Source organism: Anomaloglossus baeobatrachus, chromosome 10 (genome assembly GCF_048569485.1).
Source record: "Anomaloglossus baeobatrachus isolate aAnoBae1 chromosome 10, aAnoBae1.hap1, whole genome shotgun sequence".
Taxonomy (NCBI): Eukaryota; Metazoa; Chordata; class Amphibia; order Anura; family Aromobatidae; genus Anomaloglossus; species Anomaloglossus baeobatrachus.
This window is the reverse complement of record NC_134362.1, coordinates 2,736,322-2,760,775: the sequence shown is the minus strand read 5'-3', so window position 1 is coordinate 2,760,775 and position 24,454 is coordinate 2,736,322. Positions and strand designations below refer to the sequence as shown.

The window sequence follows — 24,454 nt, the reverse complement described above, 5'->3', positions numbered from 1 at the left end:
AGAGAGATAGTGAGGGAAGACTGAGCTAATGAAGGAACAGAAGAATCCAGGAGATCTATACACAGAGAGATAGTGAGGGAAGACTGAGCTAATGAAGGAACAGAAGAATCCAGGAGATCTATACACAGAGAGATAGTGAAAGAAGACTGAGCTAATGAAGGAATAGAAGAATCCAGGAGATCTATACACAGAGAGATAGTGAGGGAAGACTGAGCTAATGAAGGCTCAGAAGAATCCAGGAGATCTATACACAGAGAGATAGTGAGGGAAGACTGAGCTAATGAGTAATAGAAGAATCCAGGAGATCTATACACAGAGAGATAGTGAGGGAAGACTGAGCTAATGAAGGAACAGAGGAATCCAGGAGATCTATACACAGAGAGATAGTGAGGGAAGACTGAGCTAATGAAGGAACAGAAGAATCCAGGAGATCTATACACAGAGAGATAGTGAGGGAAGACTGAGCTAATGAAGGAACAGAGGAATCCAGGAGATATATACACGGAGAGATAGTGAGGGAAGACTGAGCTAATGAAGGAACAGAAGAATCCAGGAGATCTATACACAGAGAGATAGTGAGGGAAGACTGAGCTAATGAAGGAAAAGAAGAATCCAGGAGATCTATACACAGAGAGATAGTGAAAGAAGACTGAGCTAATGAAGGAATAGAAGAATCCAGGAGATCTATACACAGAGAGATAGTGAGGGAAGACTGAGCTAATGAAGGCTCAGAAGAATCCAGGAGATCTATACACAGAGAGATAGTGAGGGAAGACTGAGCTAATGAGTAATAAAAGAATCCAGGAGATCTATACACAGAGAGATAGTGAGGGAAGACTGAGCTAATGAAGGAACAGAGGAATCCAGGAGATATATACACGGAGAGATAGTGAGGGAAGACTGAGCTAATGAAGGAACAGAAGAATCCAGGAGATCTATACACAGAGAGATAGTGAGGGAAGACTGAGCTAATGAAGGAACAGAGGAATCCAGGAGATCTATACACGGAGAGATAGTGAGGGAAGACTGAGCTAATGAAGGAATAGAAGAATCCAGGAGGAGATCTATACACAGAGATAGTGAGGGAAGACTGAGCTAATGAAGGAATAGAAGAATCCAGGAGATCTATACACAGAGAGATAGTGAGGGAAGACTGAGCTAATGAAGGAACAGAAGAATCCAGGAGATCTATACACAGAGAGATAGTGAGGGAAGACTGAGCTAATGAAGGAACAGAAGAATCCAGGAGATCTATACACAGAGAGATAGTGAGGGAAGACTGAGCTAATGAAGGAACAGAAGAATCCAGGAGATCTATACACCGAGATATAGTAAGGGAAGACTGAGCTAATGAAGGAATAGAAGAATCCAGGAGATCTATACACAGAGAGATAGTAAGGGAAGACTGAGCTAATGAAGGAATAGAAGAATCCAGGAGATCTATACACAGAGAGATAGTAAGGGAAGACTGAGCTAATGAAGGAATAGAAGAATCCAGGAGATCTATACACAGAGATAGTGAGGGAAGACTGAGCTAATGAAGGAATAGAGGAATCCAGGGGATCTATACACAGAGATAGTGAGGGAAGACTGAGCTAATGAAGGAACAGAGGAATGCAGGAGATCTATACACAGAGAGATAGTGAGGGAAGACTGAGCCAATGAAGGAATAGAAGAATCCAGGAGATCTATACACAGAGAGATAGTGAGGGAACATTGAGCTAATGAAGGAATTGAAGAATCCAGGAGATCTATACACAGAGAGATAGTGAGGGAAGACTGAGCTAATGAAGGAATAGAAGAATCAAGGAGATCTATACACAGAGAGATAGTGAGGGAAGACTGAGCCAATGAAGGAATAGAAGAATCCAGGTGATCTATACACAGAGAGATAGTGAGGGAACATTGAGCTAATGAAGGAATTGAAGAATCCAGGAGATCTATACACAGAGATACTGAGGGAAGACTGAGCTAATGAAGGAACAGAGGAATCCAGGGGATCTATACACAGAGAGATAGTGAGGGAAGACTGAGCTAATGAAGGAACAGAAGAATCCAGGAGATCTATACACAGAGAGATAGTGAGGGAAGACTGAGCTAATGAAGGAACAGAGGAATCCAGGAGATCTATACATGAAGAGATAGTGAGGGAAGACTGAGCTAATGAAGAAACAGAGGAATCCAGATCTATACACAGAGATATGTGAGCAAGGATGGTTGACCTTAGGGAGATCAACATCCACCACTGCGGAGACACCATCACGTGTTTCTCAACGCAGTGATTCTAGAGCAATGCCCCCTGGGAAATATTCAAAGCAAGAAGGCCTGCGGAGACACCATCATATGTTTCTCAACGCTGGCAGGTTACTAGCCAGGTCTTTCACCGGGAAGGAACAACCACGGGAAGGGCAGTCTCCAGTCAAGGAGACCACCTATGCCAAACATGGTATCCATCCACAGACAGCCGTTTCGGGGTATTTGCCCCTCATCAGTGTGGAGTAGGAATCTGTGGATGGATACCATGTTTGGCATAGGTGGTCTCCTTGACTGGAGACTTCCCTTCCCGTGGTTGTTCCTTCCCGGATGTGGATGGATACCATGTTTGGCATAGGTGGTCTCCTTGACTGGAGACTGCCCTTCCCGTGGTTGTTCCTTCCCGGTGAAAGACCTCGCTAGTAACCTGCCAGCGTTGAGAAACATGTGATGGTGTCTCCGCAGGCCTTCTTGCTTTGAATATACACAGAGATAGTGAGGGAAGACTGAGCTAATGAAGGAATAGAGGAATCCAGGAGATCTATACACAGATATACTGAGGGAAGACTGAGCTAATGAAGGAATAGAAGAATCCAGGAGATCTATACACAGAGAGATAGTGAGGGAAGACTCAGCTAATGAGTAATAGAAGAATCCAGGAGATCTATACACAGAGAGATAGTGAGGGAAGACTGAGCTAATGAAGGAATAGAGGAATCCAGGAGATATATACACAAAGAGATAGTGAGGGAAGACTGAGCTAATGAAGGAATAGAAGAATCCAGGAGATCTATACACAGAGAGATAGTGAGGGAAGACTGATCTAATGAAGAAATAGAAGAATCCAGAAGATCTATACATAGAGAGATAGTGAGGGAAGACTGAGCTAATGAAGGAATAGAAGAATCCAGGAGATCTATACACAGAGAGATAGTGAGGGAAGACTGAGCTAATGAAGGAACAGAAGAATCCAGGAGATCTATACACAGAGAGATAGTGAGGGAAGACTGAGCTAATGAAGGAATAGAAGAATCCAGGAGATCTATACACAGAGAGATAGTGAGGGAAGACTGAGCTAATAAAGGAATAGAAGAATCCAGGAGATCTATACAGAGAGAGATAGTGAGGGAAGACTGATCTAATGAAGGAATAGAAGAATCCAGGAGATCTATACCCAGAGATAGTGAGGGAAGACTGAGCTAATGAAGGAATAGAAGAATCCAGGAGATCTATACACAGAGAGATAGTGAGGGAAGACTGAGCTAATGAAGGAACAGAAGAATCCAGGAGATCTATACACAGAGAGATAGTGAGGGAAGACTGAGCTAATGAAGGAATAGAAGAATCCAGAAGATCTATACACAGAAAGATAGTGAGGGAATAGAAGAATCCAGGAGATCTATACACAGAAAGATAGTGAGGGAAGATTGAGCTAATGAAGGAATAGAAGAATCCAGGAGATCGATTGTGAAGATGTAATTTACCCTCTCACTGTATATGCTGTGATACTATGTCATGATATGTATATTTCCCTGGTTGTATTAGTTGTAATTCATGTATTTTCTTGGGGGAGCTACTGGTCTCAATGTGTCTCTCTCATACAATTGTAGTCTTGGCATCTAATGTGATTATGTAAATAGCCTGTCCTCTTCTTTCCAGAGTTGTGTATCTAATCTGTAATTGCATTGGCCAGTGAAGGAATAGTCATTGTTCTTTACAGCAGGGGATCCCTTCATCTACTGTGGCTGGCAGACATATTGGAGCCCTGTGATGGACCAAACCATTGATGATAGGATGTGTGACCCCTACCCCCTGAACAAACATGGTGGGCTGGTCAAGCAGCACAGACAATGCATTTCCCTTTTTGTAACTTCAGAGTGAGCTGAAACTTGAAGAGAGCAGGAGCCCCAGCCTGGGTGGCTGTGGACACGGACAGAGCTAGGCCTGTGTGGCGGCCCGTGGGATTGTGTGGAACTCTTTGGACTACTGTAAGGACGATTGCTTTGTTATCCGGTCCGAGGATTGTCGGGAAGGGCCCCCGAATCTGTTTTATGTGGACTAATCGTGTGCTGTTCCTGTATTCCTGTTAATAAACCTGTTGGATCGTTCCTCGGCCTCGTCCATCCTTTGCTCTCTTGTACACCCCCGTCACAAACTGGTGGCAGCGGTGGGATCAGAGCAGAAGGAATGGAGGACAATGGCTCAACATCAGGAACCAGCACTGCAGAGTACAAGACCTGGACTTTGGGGAGCCTGCAATCAAAGGCCCGTGAAGTAGGAGTTCGTTTCAAAGGACTCTCCAAGGAGCAGCTGATTGAGGCGCTAGAAGGAGTCTGTTCGCAAAATGACGTGGAGGAAGGATCCTCACAGCAAACGGAAGAAAGACGGCAGCCGGAGGTGAATACCCAAAAAAGTCAATGGGTTGTGTGGTACAAGGAGATGGCACTGCTTGGAGATGAGGCCACCATAGAAGATAAGAGGGAGGCCATGCGTGGAGCTAAAGAGAAGGAGCGCAGGATGGAGGAGATGGCACTGCTGGATAAGGAGCTCGCTGTGGAAGCCGCGAGAGGTTCCAGACAGACTGTAACCCCAGCACCCATCATGAGGGAACTTCCCAGGGTGTCCCGCAAAGACTTTAAGCCGTTTAATGAGGCTGCAGGCGACATTGAGGGCTTCTTCCAGGACTTTGAGCATCAGTGTCGATTAATGGAAGTCCCGGACAGGGAGCGTGTCCGGCATCTGGTTGGGCTCCTAGAGGGGGGAGCTGCTGAAGCCTATAGAGCTATGGACCCTCGGTGGAACTGTGAGTATGCGGATATTAAACAGACTATTCTAGAACATTATGCTGTGACCCCAGACACTTACAGGACTCAGTTCCGTGCTTTAGCCTGTGATGGGGAAGTGTCTTTTAAGATATATGCTCATAGACTCAAACAAATATGTAATCGCTGGCTGGAGGCAGAGGAGGCCTTATCTTGGGAGACCTTCCTGCAGGTCATCCTAAAAGAACAATTCTTTGCCCAGTGCCCCGCTGAGATCCGGGAATGGGTGCGTGAGAGAAAACCAGCGACAGTGGAGGAAGCTGCTGCTCTCGCTGATGAGGCTCTCACCATCAAGCCTCAGTGGAGGGTTCTGTTGGAGGATGGAGAGACGCCTAACAGCTCCACAACACCGGATGCCCCCAGTTATTCTGTCCCCATTGTTCCCCGTTCCTCTAAGCCACCACATGTTGATACCCGTGTTAATGTGCCTCCAGTTGCTTCTACTGCACTTTCTGGAATACGCCGGGGAGAGGAAGTAACAGAGCGCAGGTGTTATGTTTGTAGGCATCCCGGGCATTTGCAGGCCTCATGCCCAGCCAGGCCATGGAGGAATCATCCTCAAACCCCTACAGCACCTTCAGGTGGGAGCCGGCCTCCAAGTTCCCCTACCCCTTACCCAAGAGGACGCCTTGGATGGAGGGAGACCCAGCTCAGATGCTATCAATGTGGACAGCTAGGGCATCGGCAAGTCTCCTGCCCAGCTGTTCAAATGAGGACTGATCCTGCACCCAATCGGATTGTTAATTATTTACAGTCCAGTGCCATGGAGGAAGATGTGGCACCGTTATGTGAGGACTGGCCTAGTGACTCAGCCCCCCATGTTGCACCACCAGGAGTTTACGGGGTGCGACCCGCAGTTATGACGACTTCTGCTCATCGAGGTAAGCACTTGCAGGAGGTTGTGCTGGATGGACAGAGACTTGTTGGATTTTGTGACTCGGGTGCTTTCCTCACACTGGCTGATCCCCGAGTGGTTCGGCCTGAGGCAATCCATAGAGGACCTGGGATTGTTATTGAACTGGCTGGTGGACAATGGAGGACTATTCCCACAGCCACTGTGGATCTGAACTTTGGTTTTGGGGTCAGGCGATGTGTGGTTGGGGTGATGGGTGGTCTGCCTGCAGCTGTTCTCCTGGGCAATGATGTGGGAGAGCTACGATGCCAATTCGTGGCTGCATGAAGCCACATGTAAGTAACGCTCTGCCTGTGTGTACTTAACCAGTGACCTGTAGAGGTCCCTAGTACGTACACAAGTTGGGAGGGGGAGGGATTGTGAAGATGTAATTTACCCTCTCACTGTATATGCTGTGATACTATGTCATGATATGTATATTTCCCTGGTTGTATTAGTTGTAATTCATGTATTTTCTTGGGGGAGCTACTGGTCTCAATGTGTCTCTCTCATACAATTGTAGTCTTGGCATCTAATGTGATTATGTAAATAGCCTGTCCTCTTCTTTCCAGAGTTGTGTATCTAATCTGTAATTGCATTGGCCAGTGAAGGAATAGTCATTGTTCTTTACAGCAGGGGATCCCTTCATCTACTGTGGCTGGCAGACATATTGGAGCCCTGTGATGGACCAAACCATTGATGATAGGATGTGTGACCCCTACCCCCTGAACAAACATGGTGGGCTGGTCAAGCAGCACAGACAATGCATTTCCCTTTTTGTAACTTCAGAGTGAGCTGAAACTTGAAGAGAGCAGGAGCCCCAGCCTGGGTGGCTGTGGACACGGACAGAGCTAGGCCTGTGTGGCGGCCCGTGGGATTGTGTGGAACTCTTTGGACTACTGTAAGGACGATTGCTTTGTTATCCGGTCCGAGGATTGTCGGGAAGGGCCCCCGAATCGGTTTTATACTAATCGTGTGCTGTTCCTGTATTCCTGTTAATAAACCTGTTGGATCGTTCCTCGGCCTCGTCCATCCTTTGCTCTCTTGTACACCCCCGTCACATCTATACACAGAGAGATAGTGAGGGAACACTGAGCTAATGAAGGAATAGAAGAATCCAGGAGATCTATACACAGAGAGATAGTAAGGGAAGACTGAGCTAATGAAGGAATAGAGGAATCCAGGAGATCTATACACAGAGAGATAGTAAGGGAAGACTGAGCTAATGAAGGAATAGAAGAATCCAGGAGATCTATACACAGAGAGATAGTGAGGGAAGACTGAGCTAATGAAGGAATAGAGGAATCCAGGAGATCTATACACAGAGAGATAGTGAGGGAAGACTGAGCTAATGAAGGAATAGAAGAATCCAGGAGATCTATACACAGAGAGATAGTGAGGGAAGACTGAGCTAATGAAGGAATAGAAGAATCCAGGAGATCTATACACAGAGAGATAGTGAGGGAAGACTGAGCTAATGAAGGAATAGAGGAATCCAGGAGATCTATACACAGAGAGATAGTGAGGGAAGACTGAGCTAATGAAGGTATAGAAGAATCCAGGAGATCTATACACAGAGAGATAGTGAGGGAAGACTGAGCTAATGAAGGAATAGAAGAGAATCCAGGAGATCTATACTGTCACGTCTCCTCCAGGGCCTACTCCGTTGAAGTCTGCCCTGGTCAGCAGGCACTGCTCTGCTCACACTGCAGGCAGTGCTGGTGATAAGGGAGAAGTCAGTTCCAGTGGCTCTGGGGGGCGAATTGCCACACATTCCCCAGGCTTAGTCGGGCTGGAACTTACAGTGCTGCTGGCTGACTTTAGGGGTGTGTGCTTTCCAGCTATTATCAGCTCCTACTCCAGCCTATGGGAAGGCACCACACTATTATATCCTTGAGTATTCTTGGATCTTTGCCAGATATAGTCTTGTGTTGCTGTGAGCCACATCCTTCCTGGTACTGTGTACCTTGCTTTATATCTCACATGAACTCGGCTTTGTTTATTGACGTCCCTCCTGCCTGCTATATGTGCCATGCAGGGGAAGCACATACAGGACATAGAGGGGGGAGCGGATACAGGCCATGGAGGAGGGAGCGGATACAGGCCATGGAGGAGGGAGCGGATACAGGCCATGGAGGAGGGAGCGGATACAGGCCATGGAGGAGGGAGCGGATACAGGCCATGGAGGAGGGAGCGGATACAGCCCATGGAGGAGGGAGCGGATACAGCCCATGGAGGAGGGAGCGGATACAGGCCATGGAGGGAGCGGATACAGGCCATGGAGGAGGGAGCGGATACAGGCCATGGAGGGGGAGAGCATACAGGCCATGGAGGAGGAGAGCATACAGGCCATGGAGGAGAGCATACAGGCCATGGAGGGGGAGCGCATACAGGCCATGGAGGGGGAGAGCATACAGGCCATGGAGGGGGAGAGCATACAGGCCATGGAGGGGGAGAGCATACAGGCCATGGAGGGGGAGAGCATACAGGCCATGGAGGAGGAGAGCATACAGGCAATGGAGGAGGAGAGCATACAGGCCATGGAGGAGGAGAGCATACAGGCCATGGAGGGGGAGTGGATACAGGACATGGAGGGGGAGCGCATACAGGCCATGGAGGAGGAGTGCATACAGGCCATAGAGGGGGAGAGCACACAGGCCATAGAGGGGGAGCGCATACAGGACATAGAGGGAGAGAGCATACAGGCCATAGAGGGGGAGCGCATACAGGCCATAGAGGGGGAGAGCATACAGGCCATAGAGGGGGAGCGCATACAGGCCATAGAGGGGGAGAGCATACAGGCCATAGAGGGGGAGCACGAGTGCATACAGGCCATAGAGGGGGAGAGCATACAGGCCATAGAGGGGGAGAGCATACAGGCCATAGAGGGGGAGAGCATACAGGCCATAGAGGGGGAGAGCATACAGGCCATAGAGGGGGAGAGCATACAGGCCATAGATGGGGAGAGCATACAGGCCATAGAGGGGGAGAGCATACAGGCCATAGAGGGGGAGAGCATACAGGCCATAGAGGGGGAGAGCATACAGGCCATAGAGGGGGAGAGCATACAGGCCATAGAGGGGGAGAGCATACAGGCCATAGAGGGGGAGAGCATACAGGCCATAGAGGGGGAGAGCATACAGGCCATGGAGGGGAAGAGCATACAGGCCATGGAGGGGAAGAGCATACAGGCCATGGAGGGGAGTGCATACAGGCCATAGAGGGGGAGTGCATACAGGCCATGGAGGGGGAGAGCATACAGGCCATAGAGGGGGAGAGCATACAGACCATGGAGGGGGAGAGCATACAGGCCATAGAGGGGGAGAGCATACAGGCCATGGAGGGGGAGAGCATACAGGCCATAGAGGGGGAGTGCATACAGGCCATGGAGGGGGAGTGCATACAGGCCATGGAGGGGGAGTGCATACAGGCCATGGAGGGGGAGTGCATACAGGCCATGGAGGGGGAGTGCATACAGGCCATGGAGGGGGAGAGCATACAGGCCATGGAGGGGAGTGCATACAGGCCATGGAGGGGAGTGCATACAGGCCATAGAGGGGGAGAGCATACAAGCCATAGAGGGGGAGCGCGAGTGCATACAGGTCATGGAGACAGAGCCTTTCTGTAGCTCTCCACAGGTGTCCTCGGCTCTTGGACAACTCTTCTAATAATTCTTTTCACTCCTCTGTCTGAAATCTTGGAGGGAGCACCTGGTAGTGGCCGATTTATGATGAAATGATGTTCTTTCCACTTCCAGATTATGGCCACAACAGTAGCTCAGAAATTCTTCTATAACCAATGCACAATGCCATTAGTATGTTGTACAACAATAAGATTGTGAAGGTCTTGAGACAGCTCACTGGTTTTACCCACCATGAGATGTTTCTTGTATGGCACCTTGGTAATGAGACACCTTTTTATCGGCATCAGTTGCACCAGCTATTTTTTTCACTTAGTGGCAGGATTGCTTCTAATTACAGGTAGATTTCTGCTGGTGTCAGGACTTTCCAGGGATTTTTGGTCCAATCTTTCTTCACGTTCAATAATTTTTCCCTGTGTCATTTCTCATTATTACACGTAACTTAATTTATGGACATTTATGATTTGATTTCTTTGCCTGTGGGGATTGGGTGAGTTGTTACTGACATCTGGTGAGAAATTCATATCAATTGCAGCTTTAAAAATATATCTCCTTAGAAAACTGGTGACGCGTTCAATACTTATTCTACGAGAAAAAGAGAAATCCGGCACTCACAATTCAATGCGTGAAAAACAGAATTTTTATTCAATAATGGCTCATATGTGTGAAAAAAAATATTTTCTCAATATAATGATAGTTGACGTTTCGGTCATATGAGACCTTCATCAGAATCACACTAAACATGTAAAAGAAACATATGCTATATTATATTACATATAGTAATGAAAAATATATCCAGTACAAAAATAGATTTTTTTACACATTAATTCATGTTTATACATAATACAGTGGACTGGACAGTATAGCAGGAGAAAATCCATCAAATAAATACACAAGGTTTCATATATATATAAGCCTTGCGGAATATTATATATTTCATCTTAAATTCAAGTTTAATCAAAGAGTAAATATCATGTATTTCATATGTAAACATTCCTTTAGGAATATTCTATATTTCATTTTAGATTGGAATTTATTCAAAAGGGCAAAACATCATATCATATGAAAGAGCAACAATTGATAGGGCAATCCCAGCTTCAGAGAGCAAGTCTGGAAAAACAAGGGAACATGTATCAATAAGTATAAAAATAAATTACATCTTACCAGCAATATGGAGCCAAGGGACACAAGTATCAGCGCTGTTGTGAATTGCGTACTGCCGCCAGGGTAAAGCGCTACCATATGTTTAAAAATCGGAGTTTTTAAATGTCCCGGCGTCTGACGTCATATCCGGTATACGGAAGACCGGAAATGACGATAGTGGATGGCAGTGGATGGCAATGTGCGAACAGGAAGTTAAAAAGTAACAATCACGTGTAGCGCTCACGTGATCGGCAGACCTTATTGCTGGAACGGGGAAAGGTATTGCAATGCGATGTCACTCCCGATAGACCAATCAGGAGGTGACATAAGGAGATACTAAGCAACGTTAGAAAGCAGGCATAGTGCCATAGAGATGTATATATAAACAAACTGACATATCTGGTCATGTGATCGGAGATCGCTCCATTATGGGAAACATCAATCCTTGAATATAAGCAAGGAGAAATAGATTAAAGAGAACTATAGAATAGGGGGATATATATCCATTTGAAAGAAAATGGATTAATAGAAAGCACCAGTGTTAGGTAAAAAGGAGAAATAAATGTAAAAAAGGATGTTTAAAGAAAATTAAAATAGTTTATATATATATATATATATATATATATATATATATATATATATATATATATATACAGTTAGGTCCAGAAATCTTTGGCCAGTGACACAATTTTGGCGAGTTGGGCTCTGCATGCCACCACATTGGATTTGAAATGAAATCTCTACAACAGAATTCAAGTGCAGATTGTAACGTTTAATTTGAAGGTTTGAACAGAAATATCTGATAGAAATTGTAGGAATTGTCACATTTCTTTACAAACACTCCACATTTTAGGAGGTCAAAAGTAATTGGACAAATAAACCAAACCCAAACAAAATATTTTTATTTTCAATATTTTGTTGCGAATCCTTTGGAGGCAATCACTGCCTTAAGTCTGGAACCCATGGACATCACCAAACGCTGGGTTTCCTCCTTCTTAATGCTTTGCCAGGCCTTTACAGCCGCAGCCTTCAGGTCTTGCTTGTTTGTGGGTCTTTCCGTCTTAAGTCTGGATTTGAGCAAGTGAAATGCATGCTCAATTGGGTTAAGATCTGGTGATTGACTTGGCCATTGCAGAATGTTCCACTTTTTTGCACTCATGAACTCCTGGGTAGTTTTGGCTGTATGCTTGGGGTCATTGTCCATCTGTACTATGAAGCGCCGTCCGATCAACTTTGCGGCATTTGGCTGAATCTGGGCTGAAAGTATATCCCGGTACACTTCAGAATTCATCCGGCTACTCTTGTCTGCTGTTATGTCATCAATAAACACAAGTGACCCAGTGCCATTGAAAGCCATGCATGCCCATGCCATCACGTTGCCTCCACCGTTTTACAGAGGATGTGGTGTGCCTTGGATCATGTGCCGTTCCCTTTCTTCTCCAAACTTTTTTCTTCCCATCATTCTGGAACAGGTTGATCTTCGTCTCATCTGTCCATAGAATACTTTTCCAGAACTGAGCTGGCTTCATGAGGTGTTTTTCAGCAAATTTAACTCTGGCCTGTCTATTTTTGGGATTGATGAATGGTTTGCATCTAGATGTGAACCCTTTGTATTTACTTTCATGGAGTCTTCTCTTTACTGTTGACTTAGAGACAGATACACCTACTTCACTGAGAGTGTTCTGGACTTCAGTTGATGTTGTGAACGGGTTCTTCTTCACCAAAGAAAGTATGCGGCGATCATCCACCACTGTTGTCATCCGTGGACGCCCAGGCCTTTTTGAGTTCCCAAGCTCACCAGTCAATTCCTTTTTTCTCAGAATGTACCCAACTGTTCATTTTGCTACTCCAAGCATGTCTGCTATCTCTCTGATGGATTTTTTCTTTTTTTTTCAGCCTCAGGATGTTCTGCTTCACCTCAATTGAGAGTTCCTTAGACCGCATGTTGTCTGGTCACAGCAACAGCTTCCAAATGCAAAACCACACACCTGTAATCAACCCCAGACCTTTTAACTACTTCATTGATTACATGTTAACGAGGGAGACGCCTTCAGAGTTAATTGCAGCCCTTAGAGTCCCTTGTCCAATTACTTTTGGTCCCTTGAAAAAGAGGAGGCTATGCATTACAGAGCTATGATTCCTAAACCCTTTCTCCGATTTGTATGTGAAAACTCTCATATTGCAGCTGGGAGTGTGCACTTTCAGCCCATATTATATATAGAATTGTATTTCTGAACATGTTTTTGTAAACAGTTAAAATAACAAAACTTGTGTCACTGTCCAAATATTTCTGGACCTAACTATCTGAATTATTTTTCATAATATATACGAAAAATTAGTGTATTATGATAAAAGCGATTAATAATATTAGTAAAAATGTACAGAAAAATAAGAAAAAAATGTAAATAAAAAATGATCTTATTGAAAAAGTAAAATTAAGAAATAAATAAAAATAAAAAAATACATAAATACCAAGTATTTTGATAGGTGTATTCAACTGGTTTAATTGACCTGTGATACTGACTAGAAAATAAAGGAGAGAATGAATTAATGAAAGACACTGATCGCTAATATAACAAGACATTTCTATATGTATATTCGGATGCACAGTGAAACATACATGCACATACATACACATACACATATGTAACCACATATGTATACATGTATACACATCGCACACATGCACATACAAACATCCATTCACTATATGAATAATAGAATGATACAAAATATATGAAAAAGAGGAAATATCTCTACATAAAGCCCCCTATGTCAAACTCTCTATTAAGACCTTTGGGTTCCATAGTCTGCAATGTAAAGATCCAATATGCTTCCCTTCTTTTTAATCGCGTTATCCTACACTGTCCCCGTCTTAAATGGGGAATTTGTTCCAGAACTTGGTATCTGAGCTGGGATACCCTATGGCCCATTTTGTGAAAGTGAAAAGGAAGCGGAAGATTAAGTCGTTCACAACGTATAGTGGACTTATGTTGTGAGATCCTATCACGTATAGGTTGTGTGCTCTCGCCAACATAGAGCAAGCCACATGGGCACTTAATCACATATATACATATATTACATATGTGCTATCACATGTGAAGAAGCCCTTAATGGGGAATCCATGGCCTGTTTGTGGATGAAATACCTTATGACCTTTAATGATATTATTGCATTGTAGGCAATTCAAACACGGGAACGTACCTTTTCGGGGTGTACTAAGATAACTCTGTGTAATAGATGGTAATGTAGGACCCACATCGGCTCTAACCAATTTATTCCTTTAATTTTGAGCCCTTCGAAAACATGGAAGAAATGGATTTTGAAATTCCAATATCTCTGGGTATCCCCGGCTAAGAATGTGCCAATTATGACGAATAAATTTATGCACTTTATATGCATAAGGATTGAAAGTATGAACAAAAGGGACCCGATTTCCCACGTTGGATGTCCTATGTGTGAGTAAACTGTTTCTGAGTAGATTATCGGGATAACCTCTAGCTTTAAATTTGGAACTCATTTCATCTAACCTTTTCAACCTGATGCCATCTTGACTCACCATTCTGTTTACTCTCAGAAATTGGGATTTAGGAATTGATTTTTTTACAGTCTTGGGATGGCAGCTGGAGAACTGTAATAAATTGTTCTTATCAGTAACTTTTGTATAAAGATCTGTCTCCAGTTGACCGCCAATTCCTTTAATGACTAGAGTATCCAAAAATTAAGTCTCTGATAATCATATTGTATAGTAAATTGTAATTCTGGCCAAATGTTATTTAGATAATCATGAAACAGAAAAAGGGTATCCAGAGAGCCCCCCCCATATGCAAAAAATGTCATCTATATAGCGACGCCAGCATAGGGTATCCCAGCTCAGATACTAAGTTCTGGAACAAATTCCCCATTTAAGACGGGGACAGTAGGATAACGCGATTAAAAAGAAGGGAAGCATATTGGATCTTTACATTGCAGACTATAGAACCCAAAGGTCTTAATAGAGAGTTTGATATAGGGGGCTTTATGTAGAGATATTTCCTCTTTTTCGTATATTTTGTATCATTCTATTATTCATATAGTGAATGGATGTTTGTATGCGCATGTGTGCATGTGTACGATGTGTATACATGTATACATATGTGGTTACATATGTGTATGTGTATGTATGTGCATGTGTTTCACTGTGCATCCGAATATACATATAGAAATGTCTTGTTATATTAGCGATCAGTGTCTTTCATTAATTCATTCTCTGTCATTGTTCGCCTCCCTGTCCACATGGCTAGGGGGCGGAGCCTTCTCTCGAGCCTCACTTCCAGACCCTGGATGCCTTAAAATCTGGCATTTCCAGTGAACCAGTGCCGGCTATAAGCTTAGCACTGCTTTGCCTGTGATTGCTGGTCCTGTGAGTGATATCCTGATCTGTCTGTTCCTGTGCCCCCGTGCCCTTGTCTGTGTTCTGTCCCCTGGTCGTCCCTCCTGTCCTCTGTCCCCTCTCCTATTTCCCCACTCGGTTGCTTCCTCCGGTACTGACCTTGGCCTGACTTTGACTCCACTTTTGCTCGTCCCTCCGGTCCTGCTTCTGCCCGTACGGTGTTTGACCCAGCCTGTGTGACTATTCCTTGCATGCTCTGCAGCTCTGCTTCTCAGCTGTGCTTTGAGGTAATGCATGAGAACGCTGTGCATTCACTTCCTGGTTCTCATTGCTCTGTGTAGTGCATTATGCTACAGAGCTCTGGCCCCCCCTGGTGGCAGCATTACACTCTCCTTTATTTTCTAGTCAGTATCACAGGTCAATTAAACCAGTTGAATACACCTATCAAAATACTTGGTATTTATGTATTTTTATATTTTATTTTTATTTATTTCTTAATTTTACTTTTTCAGTAAGATCTTTTTATTTACATTTTTTCCTTATTTTTCTGTACATTTTTACTAATATTATTAATCGCTTTTATCATAATACACTAATTTTTCGTATATATTATGAAAAATAATTCAGATAGTTTATATATATATATTTTTTAATTTTCTTTAAACATCCTTTTTTACATTCATTTCTCCTTTTTAACTAACGCTGATGCTTTCTATTAATCCATTTTCTTTCAAATGGATATATATCCCCCTATTCTATAGTTCTCTTTAATCTATTTCTCCTTGCTTATATTCAAGGATTGATGTTTCCCATAATGGAGCGATCTCCGATCACATGACCAGATATGTCAGTTTGTTTATATATACATCTCTATGGCACTATGCCTGCTTTCTAACGTTGCTTAGTATCTCCTTATGTCACCTCCTGATTGGTCTATCGGGAGTGACATAGCATTGCAATACCTTTCCCCGTTCCAGCAATAAATTCTGCCGATCACATGAGCGCTACACGTGATCGTTACCTCTGACTTCCTGTTCGCACATTGCCATCCACTGCCATCCACTATCGTCATTTCCGGTATACCGGATATGACGTCAGACGCCGGGACATTTAAAAACTCCGATTTTTAAACATATGGTAGCGCTTTACCCTGGCGGCAGTACGCAATTCACAACAGCGCTGATACTTGTGTCCCTTGGCTCCATATTGCTGGTAAGATGTAATTTCTTTTTATACTTATTGATACATGTTCCCTTGTTTTTCCAGACTTGCTCTCTGAAGCTGGGATTGCCCTATCAATTGTTGCTCTTTCATATGATATGATGTTTTGCCCTTTTGAATAAATTCCAATCTAAAATGAAATATAGAATATTCCTAAAGGAATGTTTACATATGAAATACATGATATTTACTCTTTGATTAAATTTGAATTTAAGATGAAATATATAATATTCCGCAAGGCTTATATATATATGAAACCTTGTGTATTTATTTGATGGATTTTCTCCTGCTATACTGTCCAGTCCACTGTATTATGAATTAATGTGTAAAAAAATCTATTTTTGTACTGGATATATTTTTCATTACTATATGTAATATAATATAGCATATGTTTCTTTTACATGTTTAGTGTGATTCTGATGAAGGTCTCATATGACCGAAACGTCAACTATCATTATATTGAGAAAATAATTTTTTTCACACATATGAGCCATTATTGAATAAAAATTCTGTTTTTCACGCATTGAATTGTGAGTGCCGGATTTCTCTTTTTCTATTAATTGGGTTTGGACCCTATCCTGGCACCGCCAAAAAGATAACAGAGTGCCATACTTTCCTTTTTTGACAATACTTATTCTACCCCACCCGCTGTATATAGTGGACACATGGTGTGTATACCTCCTTTTGGTGTTTGCTGGACATCAATACCCTGGTGACTTGTCTTTCTCCCCCTCTCTGTGGATATATGTATCCCTGTTTGCTGTGCCGCTATATACCTCGGCACTCCCAGCTGTGTTACACCACTTTGGCGCAGGTGTCACTGGATGTCAGTGCCACTCGTGTTGCTCTTGTGATTGGGCCCCCGCCTTCTTCACGTGTTTATATCACCTGTTATGTCAGTTTGGCGTCAGCTCTATTCGGTCGGGAGCTCCATATACTGTGGTGTATACCACTCACCGGCTGCACATGTTACGGCTGCCATCACTAAGAGATGCAGCATTCTGGAGGAGGAGGACCCTGGGCCCCTGTGTAGGAGCAGTAATGGCGGCCATATTTCTGGCACCAGATACAAAGGTGCATGGCGCACCTTCTCCAGCTCCTGGTCCTGCCGGTTCATCAGCGTCTTCCAGTGCTCGTACAGCTCGGGGTCCGATTTCTGGATGTCCTTCAGGGTCCCCTCTCTCTGGATTGTCCCGTCCTTCATTGCGATAATCTACGAGGAATACAGAACATTACAGGATGAAGCCTCCATACATCAGGACTAGTCTAGAGAAGGCCACCCTTAAGAGGTCCTCTCATTAGTAAGACTCCACCCCTTTCATGGGTCTCCATTAATCTCCTCCCTCTTATGTAAATTCCCCTTTACAAGACGCCACCCCTTAGACTACATGATAACAAATACTATGAAAAATACCTTCTATCCTCAACCCAGCCACCTACAGAAGAAGAGATCACCAATCATAATAAAAAAAACTGCAGTGTAAAGCATGAGGGTGTCCGGGGGTCAGCGGTAGTCTCTTCATCCTCCTGGCACCCCTTACCCAGTCAGCATGGGGCAGGTACTGCAGCTTGTGTGTGACCAGGACGGTGGTGGTCTTGTTATCTCGCAGCATCTTCAGGATGCCATCCTGCATCAGGTGGTCGCTCAGGTGGATATCGAGAGCAGAGAAGGGGTCGTCCTGAGGAAGAGGAGGAGCCGTCACTAAAATTCAGCCTAACAATGGATGAAACAAACTTTCAATATGGCTGCACAGGCCTGAAAGACGGCTGAGTGCCAGGACCGTAACCGCGGCTCCAGTGCCGGGACCGTAACCGCGGCTCCAGTGCCGGGACCGTAACCGCGGCTCCAGTGCCGGGACCGTAACCGCGGCTCCAGTGACGGGATCGTAACCGCGGCTCCAGTGACGGGATCGTAACCGCGGCTCCAGTGCCGGGACCGTAACCGCAGCTCCAGTGACGGGACCGTAACCGCGGCTCCAGTGACGGGATCGTAACCGCGGCTCCAGTGCCGGGACCGTAACCGCGGCTCCAGTGACGGGACCGTAACCGCGGCTCCAGTGCCGGGACCGTAACCGCGGCTCCAGTGACGGGATCGTAACCGCGGCTCCAGTGACGGGATCGTAACCGCGGCTCCAGTGCCGGGACCGTAACCGCGGCTCCAGTGACGGGATCGTAACCGCGGCTCCAGTGACGGGACCGTAACCGCGGCTCCAGTGCCGGGACCGTAACCGCGGCTCCAGTGCCGGGACCGTAACCGCGGCTCCAGTGCCGGGACCGTAACCGCGGCTCCAGTGCCGGGACCGTAACCGCGGCTCCAGTGACGGGATCGTAACCGCGGCTCCAGTGACGGGACCGTAACCGCGGCTCCAGTGCCGGGACCGTAACCGCAGCTCCAGTGCCGGGACCGTAACTGCGGCTCCAGTGCCGGGACCGTAACCGCGGCTCCAGTGCCGGGACCGTAACCGCGGCTCCAGTGCCGGGACCGTAACCGCGGCTCCAGTGCCGGGACCGTAACCGCGGCTCCAGAATCCTCCCTCCCTGCAGTCTTGGCACCAGGGATCCTCCCTCCCCGCAGTCCTGGCACCAGGGATCCTCACTCCCTGCAGTCCTGACTCCAGGAATCCTCACTCCCTGCAGTCCTGACTCCAGGAATCCTCACTCCCTGCAGTCCTGACTCCAGGAATCCTCACTCCCTGCAGTCCTGACTCCAGGAATCCTCACTCCCTGCAGTCCTGACTCCAGGAATCCTCTCTCCCTGCAGTCCTGACTCCAGGAATCCTCACTCCCTGCAGTCCTGACTCCAGGAATCCTCTCCTCTCTGCAGTCCTGACTCCAGGAATCCTCACTCCCTGCAGTCCTGACTCCAGGAATCCTCACTCCCTGCAGTCCTGGCTCCAGGAATCCTCTCCTCTCTGCAGTCCTGACTTCAGGAATCCTCCCTCCCTACAGTCCTGGTACCAGGAATCCTCTCCTCTTTGCAGTCCTGGCACCAGAAATCCTCACTCCCTGCAGTCCTGACTCCAGGAATCCTCACTCCCTGCAGTCCTGACTCCAGGAATCCTCACTCCCTGCAGTCCTGACTCCAGGAATCCTCACTCCCTGCAGTCCTGACTCCAGGAATCCTCACTCCCTGCAGTCCTGACTCCAGGAATCCTCACTCCCTGCAGTCCTGACTCCAGGAATCCTCACTCCCTGCAGTCCTGACTCCAGGAATCCTCACTCCCTGCAGTCCTGACTCCAGGAATCCTCACTCCCTGCAGTCCTGACTCCAGGAATCCTCACTCCCTGCAGTCCTGACTCCAGGAATCCTCACTCCCTGCAGTCCTGACTCCAGGAATCCTCACTCCCTGCAGTCCTGACTCCAGGAATCCTCACTCCCTGCAGTCCTGACTCCAGGAATCCTCACTCCCTGCAGTCCTGGCACCAGGAATCCTCACTCCCTGCAGTCCTGGCTCCAGGAATCCTCTCCTCTCTGCAGTCCTGACTCCAGGAATCCTCACTCCCTGCAGTCCTGGCACCAGGAATCCTCTCCTCTCTGCAGTCCTGGCACCAGGAATCCTCTCCTCTCTGCAGTCCTGGCACCAGGAATCCTCACTCCCTGCAGTCCTGACTCCAGGAATCCTCACTCCCTGCAGTCCTGGCTCCAGGATTCCTCACTCCCTGCAGTCCTGGCTCCAGGATTCGTCACTCCCTGCAGTCCTGGCTCCAGGATTCCTCACTCCCTGCAGTCCTGGCTCCAGGAATCCTCACTCCCTGCAGTCCTGGCTCCAGGAATCCTCTCCTCTCTGCAGTCCTGACTCCAGGAATCCTCACTCCCTGCAGTCCTGGCTCCAGGATTCCTCACTCCCTGCAGTCCTGGCTCCAGGATTCCTCACTCCCTGCAGTCCTGGCTCCAGGATTCCTCACTCCCTGCAGTCCTGGCTCCAGGATTCCTCACTCCCTGCAGTCCTGGCTCCAGGATTCCTCACTCCCTGCAGTCCTGGCTCCAGGATTCCTCACTCCCTGCAGTCCTGGCTCCAGGATTCCTCACTCCCTGCAGTCCTGGCTCCAGGATTCCTCACTCCCTGCAGTCCTGGCTCCAGGATTCCTCACTCCCTGCAGTCCTGGCTCCAGGATTCCTCACTCCCTGCAGTCCTGGCTCCAGGATTCCTCACTCCCTGCAGTCCTGACTCCAGGAATCCTCACTCCCTGCAGTCCTGACTCCAGGAATCCTCACTCCCTGCAGTCCTGACTCCAGGAATCCTCTCTCCCTGCAGTCCTGACTCCAGGAATCCTCTCTCCCTGCAGTCCTGACTCCAGGAATCCTCACTCCCTTCAGTCCTGACTCCAGGAATCCTCTCCTCTCTGCAGTCCTGACTCCAGGAATCCTCACTCCCTGCAGTCCTGACTCCAGGAATCCTCACTCCCTGCAGTCCTGGCTCCAGGAATCCTCTCCTCTCTGCAGTCCTGACTTCAGGAATCCTCCCTCCCTACAGTCCTGGTACCAGGAATCCTCTCCTCTTTGCAGTCCTGGCACCAGAAATCCTCACTCCCTGCAGTCCTGACTCCAGGAATCCTCACTCCCTGCAGTCCTGACTCCAGGAATCCTCACTCCCTGCAGTCCTGACTCCAGGAATCCTCACTCCCTGCAGTCCTGACTCCAGGAATCCTCACTCCCTGCAGTCCTGACTCCAGGAATCCTCACTCCCTGCAGTCCTGACTCCAGGAATCCTCACTCCCTGCAGTCCTGACTCCAGGAATCCTCACTCCCTGCAGTCCTGACTCCAGGAATCCTCACTCCCTGCAGTCCTGACTCCAGGAATCCTCACTCCCTGCAGTCCTGACTCCAGGAATCCTCACTCCCTGCAGTCCTGACTCCAGGAATCCTCACTCCCTGCAGTCCTGACTCCAGGAATCCTCACTCCCTACAGTCCTGGCACCAGGAATCCTCTCCTCTCTGCAGTCCTGACTCCAGGAATCCTCACTCCCTGCAGTCCTGGCTCCAGGAATCCTCTCCTCTCTGCAGTCCTGACTCCAGGAATCCTCACTCCCTGCAGTCCTGGCTCCAGGAATCCTCACTCCCTGCAGTCCTGACTCCAGGAATCCTCACTCCCTGCAGTCCTGACTCCAGGAATCCTCACTCCCTGCAGTCCTGACTCCAGGAATCCTCACTCCCTGCAGTCCTGGCACCAGGAATCCTCACTCCCTGCAGTCCTGGCTCCAGGAATCCTCTCCTCTCTGCAGTCCTGACTCCAGGAATCCTCACTCCCTGCAGTCCTGGCACCAGGAATCCTCTCCTCTCTGCAGTCCTGGCACCAGGAATCCTCACTCCCTGCAGTCCTGACTCCAGGAATCCTCACTCCCTACAGCCCTGGCTCCAGGATTCCTCACTCCCTGCAGTCCTGACTCCAGGAATCCTCTCCTCTCTGCAGTCCTGGCACCAGGAATCCTCACTCCCTGCAGTCCTGACTCCAGGAATCCTCACTCCCTGCAGTCCTGACTCCAGGAATCCTCACTCCCTGCAGTCCTGACTCCAGGAATCCTCTCCTCTCTGCAGTCCTGGCACCAGGAATCCTCACTCCCTGCAGTCCTGGCTCCAGGAATCCTCACTCCCTGCAGTCCTGGCTCCAGGAATCCTCTCCTCTCTGCAGTCCTGACTCCAGGAATCCTCTCCTCTCTGCAGTCCTGACTCCAGGAATCCTCACTCCCTGCAGTCCTGGCACCAGGAATCCTCTCCTCTCTGCAGTCCTGGCACCAGGAATCCTCACTCCCTGCAGTCCTGACTCCAGGAATCCTCTCCTCTCTGCAGTCCTGGCACCAGGAATCCTCACTCCCTGCAGTCCTGGCTCCAGGAATCCTCACTCCCTGCAGTCCTGGCTCCAGGAATCCTCTCCTCTCTGCAGTCCTGACTCCAGGAATCCTCTCCTCTCTGCAGTCCTGGCTCCAGGATTCCTCACTCCCTGCAGTCCTGGCTCCAGGATTCCTCACTCCCTGCAGTCCTGGCTCCAGGATTCCTCACTCCCTGCAGTCCTGGCTCCAGGATTCCTCACTCCCTGCAGTCCTGGCTCCAGGATTCCTCACTCCCTGCAGTCCTGGCTCCAGGATTCCTCACTCCCTGCAGTCCTGGCTCCAGGATTCCTCACTCCCTGCAGTCCTAGCTCCAGGATTCCTCACTCCCTGCAGTCCTGGCTCCAGGAATCCTCACTCTCCGTGGATAATAATGTTGTGGGATTTGCTGCTCACCAGGAAAACAACGCTCGTCTGCTGGTACAAGGCTCGGGCCACGGTGATGCGCTGCCGTTGACCGCCAGACAGGTTAATCCCCTGGAATACAAAACTGGATATCAGTACCTGCAGCCCGTGCCGTCTAGCTCCAGGACAACTAGTGGTTCCAGCAGACCCGATCATTCCTCTCACATGTCCTCTCTGGGCCATCAACGACCATGATTGCGCTATAAGAAAGGCAAACTATAACTGAGCACATGGCGACTGCAGCGCTCACCCGCTCTCCGATCTGCGTCTGGTCCCCGTGAGGCAGAATGTCGATGTCCGGCTGCAGGGAGCAAGCGTCAATCACAGCCTTATACCTGGAGACACACGGGACAGCAAAGGGTTAACAACATGGACTAGGCCCCTAAAGAAAATGGTCATTGGGAGAACAAACCCTCAGCCATATGTCCACGTATGGACTTCTGTATAATGAGAGGCCACGTATGTACTCATGCATCATGAGCAGCCATGTATATAGTGGTAAAGGAGAGAACACAATCTCGTTTAAGCGGGGCCACGTATGGACTTCTGTATAATGAGGGGCCACGTATGTACGACTCTATAATGAGGGGCCACGTATGTACTCCTGTATAATGAGGGGCCACATATGTACTCCTCTATGAGGGGCCACGTATGTACTCCTCTATAATGAGGGGCCACGTATGTACTCCTGTATAATGAGGGGCCACGTATGTACTCCTGTATAATGAGGGGCCACGTATGTACTCCTCTATAATGAGGGGCCACATATGTACTCCTGTTTAATGAGGGGCCACGTATGTACTCCTGTATAATGAGGGGCCACGTATGTACTCCTCTATAATGAGGGGCCACATATGTACTCCTGTATAATGAGGGGCCACGTATGTACTCCTGTATAATGAGGGGCCACGTATGTACTCCTCTATAATGAGGGGCCACATATGTACTCCTGTATAATGAGGGACCACGTATGTACTCCTCTATAATGAGGGGCCACATATGTACTCCTGTATAATGAGGGACCACGTATGTACTCCTGTATAATGAGGGGCCATGTATGTACTCCTGTATAATGAGGGGCCACGTATGTACTCCTGTATAATGAGGGGCCACGTATGTACTCCTGTATAATGAGGGGCCACGTATGTACTCCTGTATAATGAGGGGCCACGTATGTACTCCTGTATAATGAGGGGCCACGTATGTACTCCTGTATAATGAGGGGCCACGTATGTACTCCTGTATGAGGGGCCACCTAGTTACTCGTGTATGAGGAGCCACATGCGTAGTCATATATTTTGAGGGGCCACGTATGTAGTCATATATTATGAGGGGCCAAGTATATACTTGTGTATAATGAGGAGCCACATAAGTAGTTATATATTATGAGGGGCCACGTATGTACTCATGCATAATGAGCAGCCATGTATATAGTAGTAAAGGAGAAAACACAATCTTGTTTAAACGGGGCCACGTGGGGGGCATACAATGAGGGGGTCGCATACAGTATATCAAATAAGTGAGTACATCCCTCCTTTCTGTAAATATTTTATATCTTCTCATTGGATGACACTGGAGATCTGTCACGGATACAGATGTTGTGTCTTTGGGGCGGTGTGACCTGGAGTCTTTGGGGACTCAGCCTTGCAGTATGGGTGTTGTGAGGCACCAGGTCCCCTGTCCTGCTGGTGCATTGTTGCAACTGCCGCAGTGGTTGGTTGTGACGCAGCTTCAGTCTGACCACAATGTTACAACAAGAACCTCATGCTCAGGTTTATACATGCTGCCTAGCGGCTTTAGATCAACCTATGACTTCTGATGTGCGGCCATGTCTTTTTCTACTACTAGGTTGCAGTGCACCATCCTTACAAGAGACTTCC

At 47.5% G+C, this 24,454-nt stretch overlaps 1 protein-coding gene across 1 annotated transcript in view; it reads right to left on the bottom strand.

Moving 5' to 3' along the window:
* The window catches only part of ABCC8 (ATP binding cassette subfamily C member 8), a 186,393-nt gene that overhangs the window by 21,475 nt on the left and 140,464 nt on the right, over positions 1-24,454 (bottom strand). Inside the window, exons 20-23 of the mRNA XM_075326474.1 lie at positions 22,825-22,909; positions 22,566-22,646; positions 17,885-18,022; positions 17,431-17,556 (exon numbers count right to left, since the gene is read on the bottom strand). Of these exons, the coding sequence (XP_075182589.1) occupies positions 17,431-17,556; positions 17,885-18,022; positions 22,566-22,646; positions 22,825-22,909 (430 nt within the window). The remainder of the gene's footprint in view (positions 1-17,430; positions 17,557-17,884; positions 18,023-22,565; positions 22,647-22,824; positions 22,910-24,454) is intronic.